Below are 18554 nucleotides of genomic sequence, written 5' to 3'. Positions count from 1 at the left end.
TCCTGCGTCACCCACATAGCTGAACGAGGTCTCACACCTGCGCAGTTGCATCGCTATTTCGCTTTGCTCTACTGCAGGCAGCGCAAAGAACATCAATAAGGCTAAGGCTTTGTTCCCATGATGAGCTTTTGGTGAGTTTTTGTATGCTGTGAATTTTTTAAATAATGCAAGCAACCTCTTTTACTCAATAGGTGCAGAAATTGTGCAGAAAATCTGCAACATAAAAACTCACCAAAAGCTCATTGAGGGAATGTAGCCTTAGTTGTTTGAGTATATAGAGTTGTAAAGAACGTTTCCTCACATGGCAACTCTTTAGATGCTGATGTACCCACTGACTTCTAACTATTAGATCATCCTGAGTACAACCGGTTCTCTGCAAGTAGTTACTTCTAATAGGAAGAGCAAAGTTCCCTCTGTAGCTGGTATCAGTGATTCTGGATGTCCCTGTCTTGTTAGCTGGGCGGGAGTGGAGGGCTGGGCTGGGACAGGTTTAAGGAAGTGACTTGAAAGGAAGAGCTGCACTTTGTTTCCTGGTTGCCGGCAGCACATTACTAGTGACAGGCATCTGAATGGCCACAACTTGGATCTAGGTTGGTGAGGTGTCTTCTGATTTCCCTCTTTATGTGCCTGGTTGATACAATATGTTTGTATAGACAAGGTTGGATTACTTGTCTGTCATTTAGTGATACTGATGTGTTATGCAAGTTAAATATGTAAAATGATTATCCCCAAAACCTTCTTGTTGCAGGTATTCATTTATAAGCCAGAGAATTTTATATTAGGACCTTGTTAAAATCCCCTGATAGTAAACTAGCAGGGTTTCTATCACCTCTTATGGGAATTCTGAGTAAGTAGTAGGGTTCCAGCTCGGGATCCTCAGCTATTGCCAAATTGTTCCGTAGTTTTACAACTTCTCACTGTGGAGGACCTGCCCGGTCCTGCATGACACACACCGTCTTCTGATTCCAGTGGGCATTATGTAATGCAGAATTACAAAAAACGTTTTTTTTTTCCCCCAATCTGAAGCATGTCAACACTTTGTGATCTGCTTATTGGCAAGAGACTCCTCTAACAAGTTGGGGTTGTTTAAAAGGATTACTACCAAAATCATCAGATAACCCGTATCCCAGGGTTCAACAACCTGTAGCTTGAGAGCCACATGTGGCTCGTGGGCCCGTGATGTGTGGCTCGCGGCTACCTGCCAGCTTGGTGCATTAGCACCAGGTGTAGCAAACAGCTATTAAGAGTAGATCTCTAGATGGTGACTTGTGTGTAGCCCTGCACAGAAGAGCAGATCTGAATGGGGGTAAAATGGGAAACACTGGAGCTTGGCATACTGCCTTGGTGTGATTTCAGTGGAAAAGCTTTGGCTGTCATTATACCGGTAATGGAGGGCTCTGAGTGTCACCACTGTGAGTAGGGCAGGAGCTGGATGTGGCTCGCGACCCTCTCTTAGAGCTGGATGTGGCTCGCGACCCTCTCTTAGAGCTGGATGTGGCTCGCGACCCTCTCTTAGAGCTGGATGTGGCTCGCGACCCTCTCTTAGAGCTGGATGTGGCTCACGACCCTCTCTTAGAGCTGGATGAGGCTCGCGACCCTCTCTTAGAGCTGAATGTGGCTCGCGACCCTCTCTTAGAGCTGGATGTGGCTCGCGACCCTCTCTTAGAGCTGGTTGTGGCTCGCGACCCTCTCTTAGAGCTGGATGTGGCTCGCGACCCTCTCTTAGAGCTGGATGTGGCTCGCGACCCTCTCTTAGAGCTGGATGTGGCTCGCGACCCTCTCTTAGAGCTGGATGTGGCTCGCGACCCTCTCTTAGAGCTGGATGTGGCTCGCGACCCTCTCTTAGAGCTGGATGTGGCACGCGACCCTCTCTTAGAGCTGGATGTGGCTTGCGACCCTCTCTTAGAGCTGGATGTGGCTCGCAACCCTCTTTCATAGCTGAATGTGGCTCTCAAGGTCAGAAAGGTTGGGGACCTCTGGCCTATCCTATAATAGAGGATAACTTACTGATTGCTGGGGGTCAAACCAATGGGACTCCCCTAAGTTCAGGGCTCTGGAGCCCTATAGATATGGGATAACTTGTGATTTTAGGAATGACTCTTTCATGTACAGTAGGACCCTAGCGCAGCTCTCTCAGCTAGCTGACAGCAGTGATAATGCTCACGTCCGTCATAGGCTTAAAGGACTTTGAACAAGGCTAAGGGTAACACATGAGCCCTCCTGACTGGTCGTAGGGAATCGCATTAATACGGGATCTGCTTTATCTCCTGTCCCTGAGTGGCACATTCATGCACTGGTTAGTAACAGGCAGTTTTACCCTTGATGATGGGTCACACCATTAGTTTTCTCTTTCTTATTGGTAGCTTGTAACGGATCTGTTTAGTAATTTATGTTGCAGCGAAACTACCTCTAGCGCTACAACTTTAGTCATTAGTGGGATCTATCAGTACAGTGTGTTTATGAGGGCCAAAGCATCTTCCTTTGCATCCCCTCCCATGAGGAGAAATGAATTCTCGTCCTTTTCTTTCATATCAGAGGCTTAGGCATACGTGCTTGTGATTTGGGGTCGGCGGATGGATGATGAAACGGCTCACAGCAATCTCATATCTATAGGTGCCTATATAATCTACTGGATTACTTTTGGCTCTCGTAACTTTTATTGCTAGGCTGATGTAATAATTATTTGTTCCCATCTGGACATCACAGAAGCTTTTATAATCAATACTAGATGTAGGGCTTTGTTCAGTAAAGCAAACACTAATACCTAGGAGACTACAGTGTCTCTAGTCTGGTGTCTATACGCCATCCTGACTACTCATGAAATTCTCAGTCTGTTCATTATCCAGTAATTGTCATTCTTACACAATCCAATTTACAAAACTAACAAACACTTTGGGGTGTCTGGTTTAGGGAAAAGCTTGACACCAAACCTACCCACAGTATGGTGCAGAATTCAATCAACCCCATGTAGATTTCCCCACACATATGAATTTGGACGCAGATTTGCTGAATTTCTGAGGGTGTGATTCCACTGTGAAAGTATACAGCAAAATTGGTAGAAAAAAATGTTTTGAGGCTCTTAAAACCCCACACAGGGGTGGCATGGCATTTGGAACATGTTTATTTGCCTCTGCATGTTAGTATTGCCTATGTATATTTATAGGCATTAGGTATACATCTTCAATGTATAGCACTTCATTAAAGGTTTTTTTTTTGTAAAAAAAAACAATTTATTACATATCCATAGGATAGGTGATAACTTATTGATTGGTGTGATCATATACAGTTATATGAAAAAGTTTGGGCACCCCTATTAATCTTAAGCTTAATGTTTTATAAAAATTGGTGTTTTTGCAACAGCTATTTCAGTTTGATATATGTAATAACTGTTGGACACAGTAATGTTTCTGCCTTGAAATGAGGTTTATTGTACTAACAGAAAATGTGCAATCTGCATTCAAACAAAATTTGACAGGTGCATAAGTATGGGCACCCTTATCATTTTCTTGTTTTAAATACTCCTGCCTACTTTTTACTGACTTACTAAAGCACTTTTTTTGGTTTTGTAGCCTCCTTGAGCTTTGAACTTCATAGCCAGGTGTATACAATCATGAGAAAAGCTACTTAAAGTAGCCACTTGCAAGTTGTTCTCCTGTTTGAATCTCCTCTGAAGAGTGGCATCATGGGCTCCTCAAAACAACTGTCAAATGATCTGAAAACAAAGATTATTCAACATAGTTGTTCAGGGGAAGGATACAAAAAGCTGTCTCAGAGATTTAACCTGTCAGTTTCCACTGTGAGGAACATAGTAAGGAAATAGAAGAACACAGGGACAGTTCTTGTTAAGGCCAGAAGTTGCAGGCCAAGAAAAACATCAGAAAGGCAGAGAAGAAGAATGGTGAGATCAGTCAAGGACAATCCTCAGACCACCTCCAGACAGCTGCAGCATCAACTTGCTGCAGATGATGTCACTGTGCATCGGTCAACTATACAACGCACTTTGTACAAGGAGAAGCTGTATGGGAGAGTGATGCAAAAGAAGCCGTTTCTGCAAGCACGCCACAAACAGAGTCGGCTGAGGTATGCAAAAGCACATTTGGAGAAGCCAATTTCTTTTTGGAAGAGGGTCCTGTGGACTGATGAAACCAAGATTGAGTTGTTTGGTCATACAAAAAGGCGTTATGCATGGCGGCAAAAAAACACAGAATTCCAAGAAAAACACTTGCTACCCACAGTAAAATCTATACCACCAAGAGAAAAAACGGAGCTTTTTGTCAAAGATAAAAAGGTATAAATTTTATTGACACAGAATATGAGACAACACAAAACATATAATAAAAAGACATGTGCAAGGGGGCTAGGAACGGTAGCAGCGAATACTGACAATACTAGGGGGGGGCGAATGGGGATAACAGAGGGATACATACCGACAAAATCATGTATCAATAGATATGGCTTGCATCCATAAAGTACATAGATCTCCCGACCCCTAACTGTGGCAATAGGGCTCCACAGAGTAGAGCCCTACGAATGGACTATAGATTAAGACAGTATCCAGATTAAATAAATCACTAGTAAATAGGTCAGCCGTAAAAGTCCAGTTAGCGATGGAGAAAATAGAACCCCCCATTGGGGCATGTAGAAAAAACCACCACAGTAGAGGAGGATAGCAGATAAACAGTGCTTACCCTAGGTCAGTAATCCAAAAGATAGAAGGGAAAGCCCGCTTCCCGACGCGCGTTTCGCGTGTATACTGATCGGCTTTCTCAAGGGAAGGTGTAGTGATGTGGAAACAGGACCTTAAAATACATCATGTGGGAGGTCAGGTGGTGCACCACGTGACCGTCGGGTGGCCAATCACATCCAAACTGCGGCGCATGCGCAGTGGAATGAGCAGGTCCCGCAGCTGTGACACGGCAGTCACTTCCGGGAGTACGCAGCAAGAGGCTGCATAGACACAGAAGGGAAGACGCCGGGCGCAGCTGCACGGGGCAAGGTCGCACCACACGCACGCGCACAGAATGTGGGTGGCAACAAAGCAGAGGATACACTATAGAAGAACAGAGCATAAAAGTTGCTCTGTTGAAAGAAGTACATCACAATGAATGGGACACCTCTCCATATAAATCAGTAAATTAACACACAATAATAATGACATGCTGAGGCACCAATAACTCTTAATACATGGAATACAGAGAAATCGTTAAGTCAAATAAGTACATATAACAATCTCCATCCATAGTTATGATGCATACAGAGGATCGGAGATAGTAATTGCAGAGACGAGGTTGGTGCGTAGCTGTATATCTTGGGAGGATAGAAAGGACCTATACAAAAATTAGTGGACAAAAAATAAAAAAACAAAAATTAGGAAACATAAAAACCACACCGACGAAAAGGATAAAAATAAAATTAAAAATAAAAACTACAGAAAAACACAGCAAATACGCAGAGCAGATCAAAGAGAGAATATCACCAGGAGGAGGTACACTCAGGGTAGTTCATAAAAATGGAGCATAGCTAATGGTCTCATTCAGGCCATTAGGGGACAAAGTATCCAGTGTAACTATCCACTTTGTTTCGGTCTGGGCCAATATACGTTTCACATTACCCCCTCTTGCCCCAAGATGGACAATGTCTATGCCCCGAATAAGTAGTGATGATGGGTTACAATTATGGAAGAGGCGGAAATGACGGGGAAGAGTTTTTAGCTCAAAGAGGTCCGTCACGGACTTGGCCGCAGCAATGTCCCTAACGTGTTCCCGAACTCTGACCCTGAGTTCCCTAGATGTAAGGCCAACATAAATGAGCGGACATCCACACGTAGCGTAGTAAATCACATTAGTGGAGCTGCAGGAGATACGGTGTCGGATGACAAATTGTTTATCCCCTGCCGCAGAGTCAAAAGTCCGGGTACATAGGACATTGCTGCATGCCAAGCAGTGACCGCATGGAAAACACCCTAGAGTGGGTTGAAATGTTGAAAGAAAAGTTTTATTAGGAGGGACGTAATGACTCTTGACTATCATGTCATTAAGATTTTTTGCCCTCCTCGACGTCATGGACGGAGAGTCTCCAAGGGTGTCCACCAGAGCAGGTTCTGTCAATAAGATGGGCCAGTGTCTCTTAAGGATAGTGCGCATCTCGTTCCACTATGTGGAGATAAAACGAGTCTGATTATCAGTGGACCTATTAATTCTCTGGCCGTATAGAAGTTGGGAGCGGGGTGTTGCTTTGGCTCTATTATATCCTCTTTTAATCGAACGCTTGCTGTAGCCACGTTCGAGGAACCGAGATTGAAGGGATTTAGCCTGATCTTCAAAGGCCTCAGGAGAGGAACAAATCCGCCTCACCCTCAGGTACTGTCCAACCGGGACGGCCCCAATGGTTGCGGGATTGTTTGCGGAAGAGGCATGGATGAGTGAGTTTACAGCAGTCGGCTTCCTAAATACGTCAGTTCTAATGGAGAGGTCAGAATCCACCTCCAGGCTGACGTCCAGGAAGTTGACTTTAGCTGCATCCGCTTGATATGTTAGGCGGATATTCAGATCATTATTGTTAATCTCACTCATAAACCTTTTGAGCTGCTGCGGTGTACCCCTCCACAAAAAAAGGATATCATCAATATACCTATGCCAGCATAAGATATGTGTGGCGGCCCATGCCCCCTCGTCGCCAAAGAGTGATCTCTCCCAGGACCCCAGGAAGAGATTGGCGTACGAGGGCGCGCAGGCCGCGCCCATAGCCGTGCCGCGTAGCTGGAGGTAAAATTGGTCCTTAAAGATGAAAAAATTGTGGGTCAAGATAAACCGCAGCAGCTCAAGAATTAAATCGCAAAGAGAGCCGCCCAGGTTGGAGGCCCCGAGGAAGAGGCGGACCGCCTCCAAACCGTCAGAATGATCAATGCACGTGTATAGGGTCTCCACATCCGCTGTAACCAATAAAGTGTCAGAGTCCACAGAGACGCCGTCAAAGCGAGTAAGAACGCCCGTCGTGTCCTTTAAATATGAAGGGAGAGTCTCTACGAGAGGTTTTAAGTAAAAATCGACAAATTTGCAGATAGGTTCGCAGAGGCTCTCAATACCAGACACGATCGGGCACCCCGGTGGGTTGACGGCGTCTTTGTGGACCTTGGGCAGCAGGTAGAAGGTGGAGACCCTAGGAAACCGTACAGTAAGACCCTCAAGGACCTTTTTGTCTATAACATTGGCCTCAAAGGCCCTAGCCAAGATGGATTGTAGCTCTGCTGAGAAGGAAGGGAGCGGATTATAGCTCAATTTTGTGTAGGTGTTTTTATCGCGTAACTGCCGTAGTGCCTCTTTCTCATAGAGGACACATGGCCAAACCACCACATTCCCACCTTTGTCAGCACATTTAAATACCAAATCAGGGTATGACTGGAGTTTATTAAGGGCTGCTCTCTGAGGGCCTGTAAGATTATCCTGTCCCCGTGCCTTGGAGATTCTCCTAAAGTCCTCCGAGACCCGTCTAGTAAATATCTCAACAGCTGGGCTGATTAAAAGGGGGGGGGGAAGCGTGTGGATTTTGGAAGGATTTGTGGAGGGAACCTACCTCTGGCTTCAGTCGCCTGTTCACCGAGGAGGTCCTCCAATGATTGTAACGCCTCCCTCTCAACAGAGCTCATCGCCGATGGCATAATATGATCCTTATAGTGCAATTTCTTCAAAATTAATTTACGTGAAAAAAGATTTAGGTCCTTGAGGGCTGTGAAAAGATGAAATCCATTAGAGGGGGACAAGGTCAGGCCCGAGCGAAGTACCTGCAATTCTGCTTCAGAGAAAGTGTATGAAGAGAGGTTAATTACCTGAAGGCTATTCTGACTGTCACTCGTCGATTGTTCCTTAGTCGGGGCCGAGCGTTTGGCATTTTGTCTTGTGTTAACTCGGTAGTTATTACTATTTTTATTTCTGGGCCCTGAATTATCAGATTTAGGGAGCAAAGTAGAGTGGTCACTGGAAATATCTGAGCGTAAGGATGAAGATCTAGATCTAGATGATAGCTCACTCCGAGAACGCTGGCGTGATTGCCTTAGAGGATTCCTCCATCTATATACCCTATTAGCCTTCAGATCATTAATGTCTCTCTGAAACTTGTTTGTCTTGACTTTTTGTAGTTCGTCTGCCAGAATTTGGATCTCTGTGTCGATCTCCTCATTGAATTTCTTAAAAGCGGGTACTGTCAAATCATGTTTTAGATTAGTTAAAAGAGCCTCTATCTCATTCTCCATTTCAATAATGGATGCCTGATTGCGGTCTCTCAAAAGGGTAAGAAGCCCTTTAGAGCAAGTATTGGTGCATTCTTCCCATTTGTCTTTAAATACTTCGTCATTAATGGGGAATGAGGGGAACACCTGGATACGGAGTCCCCTGGGTATCAGACCCCGCTGTATGTATCTCTCCAAAAAAGCGTGGTTCCACCACGTGCGTGTCCTCCTCCTGATGAGGTCTTTAAGCTGTACCATTAAAATTTGCGTATTTGGGGCGATATCATTGGTGTTGGTAACCAAATCCTCCTTGCACACATCATTTAAAGTTGAGAGCCATGTGACGTCACGGGCCCTATAGTCCATGAGAATAATGGGACAAGCTGTGAAAGACACAGAAATAATTAATACAACAAAAAATCCCAAAGGCATATTGCCTAGTAGCACACTATATGAACCACAGGTAGTGTGCAATAACAAGTACTAAACTCCAAAAGCATGTATACCACCAAGAGAAAAAACGGAGCTTTTTGTCAAAGATAAAAAGGTATAAATTTTATTGACACAGAATATGAGACAACACAAAACATATAATAAAAAGACATGTGCAAGGGGGCTAGGAACGGTAGCAGCGAATATTGACAGTACTAGGGGGGGGGGATGGGGATAACAGAGGGATACATACCGACAAAATCATGTATCAATAGATATGGCTTGCATCCATAAAGTACATAGATCCCCCGACCCCTAACTGTGGCAATAGGGCTCCACAGAGTAGAGCCCTACGAATGGACTATAGTAAATAGGTCAGCCGTAAAAGTCCAGTTATCGATGGAGAAAATAGAACCCCCCATTGGGGCATGTAGAAAAAACCACCACAGTAGAGGAGGATAGCAGATAAACAGTGCTTACCCTAGGTCAGTAATCCAAAAGATAGAAGGGAAAGCCCGCTTCCCGACGCGCGTTTCGCGTGTATACTGATCGGCTTTCTCAAGGGAAGGTGTAGTGATGTGGAAACAGGACCTTAAAATACATCATGTGGGAGGTCAGGTGGTGCACCACGTGACCGTCGGGTGGCCAATCACATCCAAACTGCGGCGCATGCGCAGTGGAACGAGCAGGTCCAGCAGCTGTAACACGGCAGTCACTTCCGGGAGTACGCAGCAAGAGGCTGCATAGTCACAGAAGGGAAGACGCCGGGCGCAGCTGCACGGGGCAAGGTCGCATCACACGCACGCGCACAGAATGTGGGTGGCAACAAAGCAGAGGATACACTATAGAAGAACAGAGCATAAAAGTTGCTCTGTTGAAAGAAGTACATCACAATGAATGGGACACCTCTCCATATAAATCAGTAAATTAACACACAATAATAATGACATGCTGAGGCACCAATAACTCTTAATACATGGAATACAGAGAAATCGTTAAGTCAAATAAGTACATATAACAGTAAAATTTGGTGGAGGTACCATCATGCTTTGGGGCTGTGTGGCCAATGCCGGCACCGGGAATCTTGTTAAAGTTGAGGGACGCATGGATTCCACTCAGTATCAGCAGATTCTTGACAATAATGTTCAAGAATCAGTGATAAAGTTGAAGTTACGCAGGGGATGGATCTTTCAGCAAGACAATGATCCAAAACACCGCTCCAAATCTACTCAGGCATTCATGCAGAGGAACAATTACAATGTTCTGGAATGGCCATCCCAGTCCCCAGACCTGAATATCATTGAACATCTGTGGGATCATTTGAAGAGGGCTGTCCATGCTCGGCGACCATCAAAGTTAACTGAACTGGAATTGTTTTGTAAAGAGGAATGGTCAAAAATACCTTCATCCAGGATCCATGAAATCATTAAAAGCTACAGGAAGCGACTAGAGGCTGTTATTTTTGCAAAAGGAGGATCTACTAAATATTAATGTCACTTTTCTGGTGAGGTGCCCATACTTATGCACCTGTCAAATTTTGTTTGAATGCAGATTGCACATTTTCTGTTAGTACAATAAACCTCATTTCAAGGCAGAAACATTACTGTGTCCAACAGTTATTACATATATCAAACTGAAATAGCTGTTGCAAAAACACCAATTTTTATAAAACAATAAGCTTAAGATTAATAGGGGTGCCCAAACTTTTTCATATAACTGTAGCTGGGACTTTCCGCAGAACAGAGAATTTTTTATCCCTGACAGGGCACTTTCTTTAGAATTGAGTGACAGTACTGTACACATGTCCAATTTGCGCTACATGCATTGTCTATGCCTTCCTGAAGAAGCACAGCGAATGGCAGCCAAATAGAGACTGAATGGAGCGGCAGTCAGCCATGTGTACTGCTTCTCCATTCATTCAGACCCCTACCAATCAATAAATGATCACCTATCCTTTGGACAGGTGATGACTTGTTTTCACTGCAGAACCTCTTTAATGGAAATGACTCTCCTCATCTGGTGTGCTAAGTTTCGTAGTTAAGATTTACTAGAGACATTATATACCATAAGTACTGACTATTCCACTAATTAGGAGACAGAGAACTCTCTGCAGCTTAGCTTTCAGTGTTAAAGGGATGCTCCGCTACTAACAGGTTAATGTTAATGGGCCTCAAGTGGTATGAGAGCCCCCAAAAAAACTGTACTCAACTCCCAGATTGTTTCCATACTGTGTCCCCCACCAGTCTGGTGGCATCAGCATCCAGAGGGGGTGTCACATAATCACTGCAGCTAATCATCATCCGCTGATTGTCCGCAGACTTTACCTTCTGGTCAAATATTTTTTTCCTGATTGTCTGCAGAGGTCACTTGACGCAGAGTGCAGAATGTTGATGCCTATAGAGTGGCGGGGAACACAATATGGAAGAGCAGCACCAGTTCAGGAGGTGGAAATATTTTTTTTGTTTTCTTACACAGTGCTGGGTCCTTTAAATCAGTTGCATCTGTAATTTAAGGTTTGCATTAGAGTTATGGAAAAACAGAGTGACTACAAGTCATTCATCGCTGAGCTGTCTGTGATGCACCATACAGTTAGGTCCAGAAATATTTGGACAGTGGTTGAATCTTCGTGATTTGGGCTCTGCATACCACTATTTTTTAATGCAAATGAAACAACTTAGATGGAATTGAAGTGTAGACTTTCAGGATTAATTAAAGGGGTTGAACAAAAATATAATTTGAAACTTCTAGGAATTTCAACCATTTTTCTATAACGCCTCCTCATTCCAGGGGCTCAAAAGTAATTGGACAAATTACTGTAATTTTATACTAGAGAATCATTTGCAGGCAATGACTGCCTGAAGTCTGGAAGCCAGACTTGCATTCAAACAAAATTTGACAGGTGCATAAGTATGGGCACCCTTATCATTTTCTTGTTTTAAATACTCCTGCCTACTTTTTACTGACTTACTAAAGCACTTTTTTTGGTTTTGTAGCCTCCTTGAGCTTTGAACTTCATAGCCAGGTGTATACAATCATGAGAAAAGCTACTTAAAGTAGCCACTTGCAAGTTGTTCTCCTGTTTGAATCTCCTCTGAAGAGTGGCATCATGGGCTCCTCAAAACAACTGTCAAATGATCTGAAAACAAAGATTATTCAACATAGTTGTTCAGGGGAAGGATACAAAAAGCTGTCTCAGAGATTTAACCTGTCAGTTTCCACTGTGAGGAACATAGTAAGGAAATAGAAGAACACAGGGACAGTTCTTGTTAAGGCCAGAAGTTGCAGGCCAAGAAAAACATCAGAAAGGCAGAGAAGAAGAATGGTGAGATCAGTCAAGGACAATCCTCAGACCACCTCCAGACAGCTGCAGCATCAACTTGCTGCAGATGATGTCACTGTGCATCGGTCAACTATACAACGCACTTTGTACAAGGAGAAGCTGTATGGGAGAGTGATGCAAAAGAAGCCGTTTCTGCAAGCACGCCACAAACAGAGTCGGCTGAGGTATGCAAAAGCACATTTGGAGAAGCCAATTTCTTTTTGGAAGAGGGTCCTGTGGACTGATGAAACCAAGATTGAGTTGTTTGGTCATACAAAAAGGCGTTATGCATGGCGGCAAAAAAACACAGAATTCCAAGAAAAACACTTGCTACCCACAGTAAAATCTATACCACCAAGAGAAAAAACGGAGCTTTTTGTCAAAGATAAAAAGGTATAAATTTTATTGACACAGAATATGAGACAACACAAAACATATAATAAAAAGACATGTGCAAGGGGGCTAGGAACGGTAGCAGCGAATACTGACAATACTAGGGGGGGGCGAATGGGGATAACAGAGGGATACATACCGACAAAATCATGTATCAATAGATATGGCTTGCATCCATAAAGTACATAGATCCCCCGACCCCTAACTGTGGCAATAGGGCTCCACAGAGTAGAGCCCTACGAATGGACTATAGATTAAGGCAGTATCCAGATTAAATAAATCACTAGTAAATAGGTCAGCCGTAAAAGTCCAGTTAGCGATGGAGAAAATAGAACCCCCCATTGGGGCATGTAGAAAAAACCACCACAGTAGAGGAGGATAGCAGATAAACAGTGCTTACCCTAGGTCAGTAATCCAAAAGATAGAAGGGAAAGCCCGCTTCCCGACGCGCGTTTCGCGTGTATACTGATCGGCTTTCTCAAGGGAAGGTGTAGTGATGTGGAAACAGGACCTTAAAATACATCATGTGGGAGGTCAGGTGGTGCACCACGTGACCGTCGGGTGGCCAATCACATCCAAACTGCGGCGCATGCGCAGTGGAATGAGCAGGTCCCGCAGCTGTGACACGGCAGTCACTTCCGGGAGTACGCAGCAAGAGGCTGCATAGACACAGAAGGGAAGACGCCGGGCGCAGCTGCACGGGGCAAGGTCGCACCACACGCACGCGCACAGAATGTGGGTGGCAACAAAGCAGAGGATACACTATAGAAGAACAGAGCATAAAAGTTGCTCTGTTGAAAGAAGTACATCACAATGAATGGGACACCTCTCCATATAAATCAGTAAATTAACACACAATAATAATGACATGCTGAGGCACCAATAACTCTTAATACATGGAATACAGAGAAATCGTTAAGTCAAATAAGTACATATAACAATCTCCATCCATAGTTATGATGCATACAGAGGATCGGAGATAGTAATTGCAGAGACGAGGTTGGTGCGTAGCTGTATATCTTGGGAGGATAGAAAGGACCTATACAAAAATTAGTGGACAAAATATACAAAAACAAAAATTAGGAAACATAAAAACCACACCGAGGAAAAGGATAAAAATAAAATTAAAAATAAAAACTGCTACAGAAAAACACAGCAAATACGCAGAGCAGATCAAAGAGAGAATATCACCAGGAGGAGGTACACTCAGGGTAGTTCATAAAAATGGAGCATAGCTAATGGTCTCATTCAGGCCATTAGGGGACAAAGTATCCAGTGTAACTATCCACTTTGTTTCGGTCTGGGCCAATATACGTTTCACATTACCCCCTCTTGCCCCAAGATGGACAATGTCTATGCCCCGAATAAGTAGTGATGATGGGTTACAATTATGGAAGAGGCGGAAATAACGGGGAAGAGTTTTTAGCTCAAAGAGGTCCGTCACGGACTTGGCCGCAGCAATGTCCCTAACGTGTTCCCGAACTCTGACCCTGAGTTCCCTAGATGTAAGGCCAACATAAATGAGCGGACATCCACACGTAGCGTAGTAAATCACATTAGTGGAGCTGCAGGAGATACGGTGTCGGATGACAAATTGTTTATCCCCTGCCGCAGAGTCAAAAGTCCGGGTGCGTAGGACATTGCTGCATGCCAAGCAGTGACCGCATGGAAAACACCCTAGAGTGGGTTGAAATGTTGAAAGAAAAGTTTTATTAGGAGGGACGTAATGACTCTTGACTATCATGTCATTAAGATTTTTTGCCCTCCTCGACGTCATGGACGGAGAGTCTCCAAGGGTGTCCACCAGAGCAGGTTCTGTCAATAAGATGGGCCAGTGTCTCTTAAGGATAGTGCGCATCTCGTTCCACTATGTGGAGATAAAACGAGTCTGATTATCAGTGGACCTATTAATTCTCTGGCCGTATAGAAGTTGGGAGCGGGGTGTTGCTTTGGCTCTATTATATCCTCTTTTAATCGAACGCTTGCTGTAGCCACGTTCGAGGAACCGAGATTGAAGGGATTTAGCCTGATCTTCAAAGGCCTCAGGAGAGGAACAAATCCGCCTCACCCTCAGGTACTGTCCAACCGGGACGGCCCCAATGGTTGCGGGATTGTTTGCGGAAGAGGCATGGATGAGTGAGTTTACAGCAGTCGGCTTCCTAAATACGTCAGTTCTAATGGAGAGGTCAGAATCCACCTCCAGGCTGACGTCCAGGAAGTCGACTTTAGCTGCATCCGCTTGATATGTTAGGCGGATATTCAGATCATTATTGTTAATCTCACTCATAAACCTTTTGAGCTGCTGCGGTGTACCCCTCCACAAAAAAAGGATATCATCAATATACCTATGCCAGCATAAGATATGTGTGGCGGCCCATGCCCCCTCGTCGCCAAAGAGTGATCTCTCCCAGGACCCCAGGAAGAGATTGGCGTACGAGGGCGCGCAGGCCGCGCCCATAGCCGTGCCGCGTAGCTGGAGGTAAAATTGGTCCTTAAAGATGAAAAAATTGTGGGTCAAGATAAACCGCAGCAGCTCAAGAATTAAATCGCAAAGAGAGCCGCCCAGGTTGGAGGCCCCGAGGAAGAGGCGGACCGCCTCCAAACCGTCAGAATGATCAATGCACGTGTATAGGGTCTCCACATCCGCTGTAACCAATAAAGTGTCAGAGTCCACAGAGACGCCGTCAAAGCGAGTAAGAACGCCCGTCGTGTCCTTTAAATATGAAGGGAGAGTCTCTACGAGAGGTTTTAAGTAAAAATCGACAAATTTGCAGATAGGTTCGCAGAGGCTCTCAATACCAGACACGATCGGGCACCCCGGTGGGTTGACGGCGTCTTTGTGGACCTTGGGCAGCAGGTAGAAGGTGGAGACCCTAGGAAACCGTACAGTAAGACCCTCAAGGACCTTTTTGTCTATAACATTGGCCTCAAAGGCCCTAGCCAAGATGGATTGTAGCTCTGCTGAGAAGGAAGGGAGCGGATTATAGCTCAATTTTGTGTAGGTGTTTTTATCGCGTAACTGCCGTAGTGCCTCTTTCTCATAGAGGACACATGGCCAAACCACCACATTCCCACCTTTGTCAGCACATTTAAATACCAAATCAGGGTATGACTGGAGTTTATTAAGGGCTGCTCTCTGAGGGCCTGTAAGATTATCCTGTCCCCGTGCCTTGGAGATTCTCCTAAAGTCCTCCGAGACCAGTCTAGTAAATATCTCAACAGCTGGGCTGATTAAAAGGGGGGGGGGGGAAGCGTGTGGATTTTGGAAGGATTTGTGGAGGGAACCTACCTCTGGCTTCAGTCGCCTGTTCACCGAGGAGGTCCTCCAATGATTGTAACGCCTCCCTCTCAACAGAGCTCATCGCCGATGGCATAATATGATCCTTATAGTGCAATTTCTTCAAAATTAATTTACGTGAAAAAAGATTTAGGTCCTTGAGGGCTGTGAAAAGATGAAATCCATTAGAGGGGGACAAGGTCAGGCCCGAGCGAAGTACCTGCAATTCTGCTTCAGAGAAAGTGTATGAAGAGAGGTTAATTACCTGAAGGCTATTCTGACTGTCACTCGTCGATTGTTCCTTAGTCGGGGCCGAGCGTTTGGCATTTTGTCTTGTGTTAACTCGGTAGTTATTACTATTTTTATTTCTGGGCCCTGAATTATCAGATTTAGGGAGCAAAGTAGAGTGGTCACTGGAAATATCTGAGCGTAAGGATGAAGATCTAGATCTAGATGATAGCTCACTCCGAGAACGCTGGCGTGATTGCCTTAGAGGATTCCTCCATCTATATACCCTATTAGCCTTCAGATCATTAATGTCTCTCTGAAACTTGTTTGTCTTGACTTTTTGTAGTTCGTCTGCCAGAATTTGGATCTCTGTGTCGATCTCCTCATTGAATTTCTTAAAAGCGGGTACTGTCAAATCATGTTTTAGATTAGTTAAAAGAGCCTCTATCTCATTCTCCATTTCAATAATGGATGCCTGATTGCGGTCTCTCAAAAGGGTAAGAAGCCCTTTAGAGCAAGTATTGGTGCATTCTTCCCATTTGTCTTTAAATACTTCGTCATTAATGGGGAATGAGGGGAACACCTGGATACGGAGTCCCCTGGGTATCAGACCCCGCTGTATGTATCTCTCCAAAAAAGCGTGGTTCCACCACGTGCGTGTCCTCCTCCTGATGAGGTCTTTAAGCTGTACCATTAAAATTTGCGTATTTGGGGCGATATCATTGGTGTTGGTAACCAAATCCTCCTTGCACACATCATTTAAAGTTGAGAGCCATGTGACATCACGGGCCCTATAGTCCATGAGAATAATGGGACAAGCTGTGAAAGACACAGAAATAATTAATACAACAAAAAATCCCAAAGGCATATTGCCTAGTAGCACACTATATGAACCACAGGTAGTGTGCAATAACAAGTACTAAACTCCAAAAGCATGTATACCACCAAGAGAAAAAACGGAGCTTTTTGTCAAAGATAAAAAGGTATAAATTTTATTGACACAGAATATGAGACAACACAAAACATATAATAAAAAGACATGTGCAAGGGGGCTAGGAACGGTAGCAGCGAATATTGACAGTACTAGGGGGGGGGATGGGGATAACAGAGGGATACATACCGACAAAATCATGTATCAATAGATATGGCTTGCATCCATAAAGTACATAGATCCCCCGACCCCTAACTGTGGCAATAGGGCTCCACAGAGTAGAGCCCTACGAATGGACTATAGTAAATAGGTCAGCCGTAAAAGTCCAGTTATCGATGGAGAAAATAGAACCCCCCATTGGGGCATGTAGAAAAAACCACCACAGTAGAGGAGGATAGCAGATAAACAGTGCTTACCCTAGGTCAGTAATCCAAAAGATAGAAGGGAAAGCCCGCTTCCCGACGCGCGTTTCGCGTGTATACTGATCGGCTTTCTCAAGGGAAGGTGTAGTGATGTGGAAACAGGACCTTAAAATACATCATGTGGGAGGTCAGGTGGTGCACCACGTGACCGTCGGGTGGCCAATCACATCCAAACTGCGGCGCATGCGCAGTGGAACGAGCAGGTCCAGCAGCTGTAACACGGCAGTCACTTCCGGGAGTACGCAGCAAGAGGCTGCATAGTCACAGAAGGGAAGACGCCGGGCGCAGCTGCACGGGGCAAGGTCGCACCACACGCACGCGCACAGAATGTGGGTGGCAACAAAGCAGAGGATACACTATAGAAGAACAGAGCATAAAAGTTGCTCTGTTGAAAGAAGTACATCACAATGAATGGGACACCTCTCCATATAAATCAGTAAATTAACACACAATAATAATGACATGCTGAGGCACCAATAACTCTTAATACATGGAATACAGAGAAATCGTTAAGTCAAATAAGTACATATAACAGTAAAATTTGGTGGAGGTACCATCATGCTTTGGGGCTGTGTGGCCAATGCCGGCACCGGGAATCTTGTTAAAGTTGAGGGACGCATGGATTCCACTCAGTATCAGCAGATTCTTGACAATAATGTTCAAGAATCAGTGATAAAGTTGAAGTTACGCAGGGGATGGATCTTTCAGCAAGACAATGATCCAAAACACCGCTCCAAATCTACTCAGGCATTCATGCAGAGGAACAATTACAATGTTCTGGAATGGCCATCCCAGTCCCCAGACCTGAATATCATTGAACATCTGTGGGATCATTTGAAGAGGGCTGTCCATGCTCGGCGACCATCAAACTTAACTGAACTGGAATTGTTTTGTAAAGAGGAATGGTCAAAAATACCTTCATCCAGGATCCATGAAATCATTAAAAGCTACAGGAAGCGACTAGAGGCTGTTATTTTTGCAAAAGGAGGATCTACTAAATATTAATGTCACTTTTCTGGTGAGGTGCCCATACTTATGCACCTGTCAAATTTTGTTTGAATGCAGATTGCACATTTTCTGTTAGTACAATAAACCTCATTTCAAGGCAGAAACATTACTGTGTCCAACAGTTATTACATATATCAAACTGAAATAGCTGTTGCAAAAACACCAATTTTTATAAAACAATAAGCTTAAGATTAATAGGGGTGCCCAAACTTTTTCATATAACTGTAGCTGGGACTTTCCGCAGAACAGAGAATTTTTTATCCCTGACAGGGCACTTTCTTTAGAATTGAGTGACAGTACTGTACACATGTCCAATTTGC

General features: G+C 44.4%; 1 protein-coding gene across 6 annotated transcripts in view; it reads left to right on the top strand.

Moving 5' to 3' along the window:
• The window catches only part of ZDHHC3 (zDHHC palmitoyltransferase 3), a 97401-nt gene that overhangs the window by 14106 nt on the left and 64741 nt on the right, over positions 1–18554 (top strand). For 2 of the 6 annotated variants that reach the window (XM_073678158.1, XM_073678159.1), the window contains exon 1: positions 11961–12160. The exons of 2 other annotated variants lie outside the window; for them this stretch is intronic. In XM_073678158.1, coding sequence (XP_073534259.1) covers positions 11976–12160 — 185 coding nt within the window. In that variant the 5' untranslated portion in view covers positions 11961–11975. Of the gene's footprint in view, positions 1–469; positions 591–11960; positions 12161–18554 lie in introns of those variants that run through there. 2 more of the 6 variants (XM_073678161.1, XM_073678163.1) reach the window with 2 other exon arrangements.

The sequence above is a fragment of the Phyllobates terribilis genome, unplaced genomic scaffold (genome assembly GCF_046119375.1).
Source record: "Phyllobates terribilis strain yellow unplaced genomic scaffold, ASM4611937v1 Scaffold_4__5_contigs__length_816908805, whole genome shotgun sequence".
NCBI lineage: Eukaryota > Metazoa > Chordata > Amphibia > Anura > Dendrobatidae > Phyllobates > Phyllobates terribilis.
Note: the sequence above shows the minus strand (reverse complement) of the source record. Positions and strands in the feature narration are given on the sequence as shown.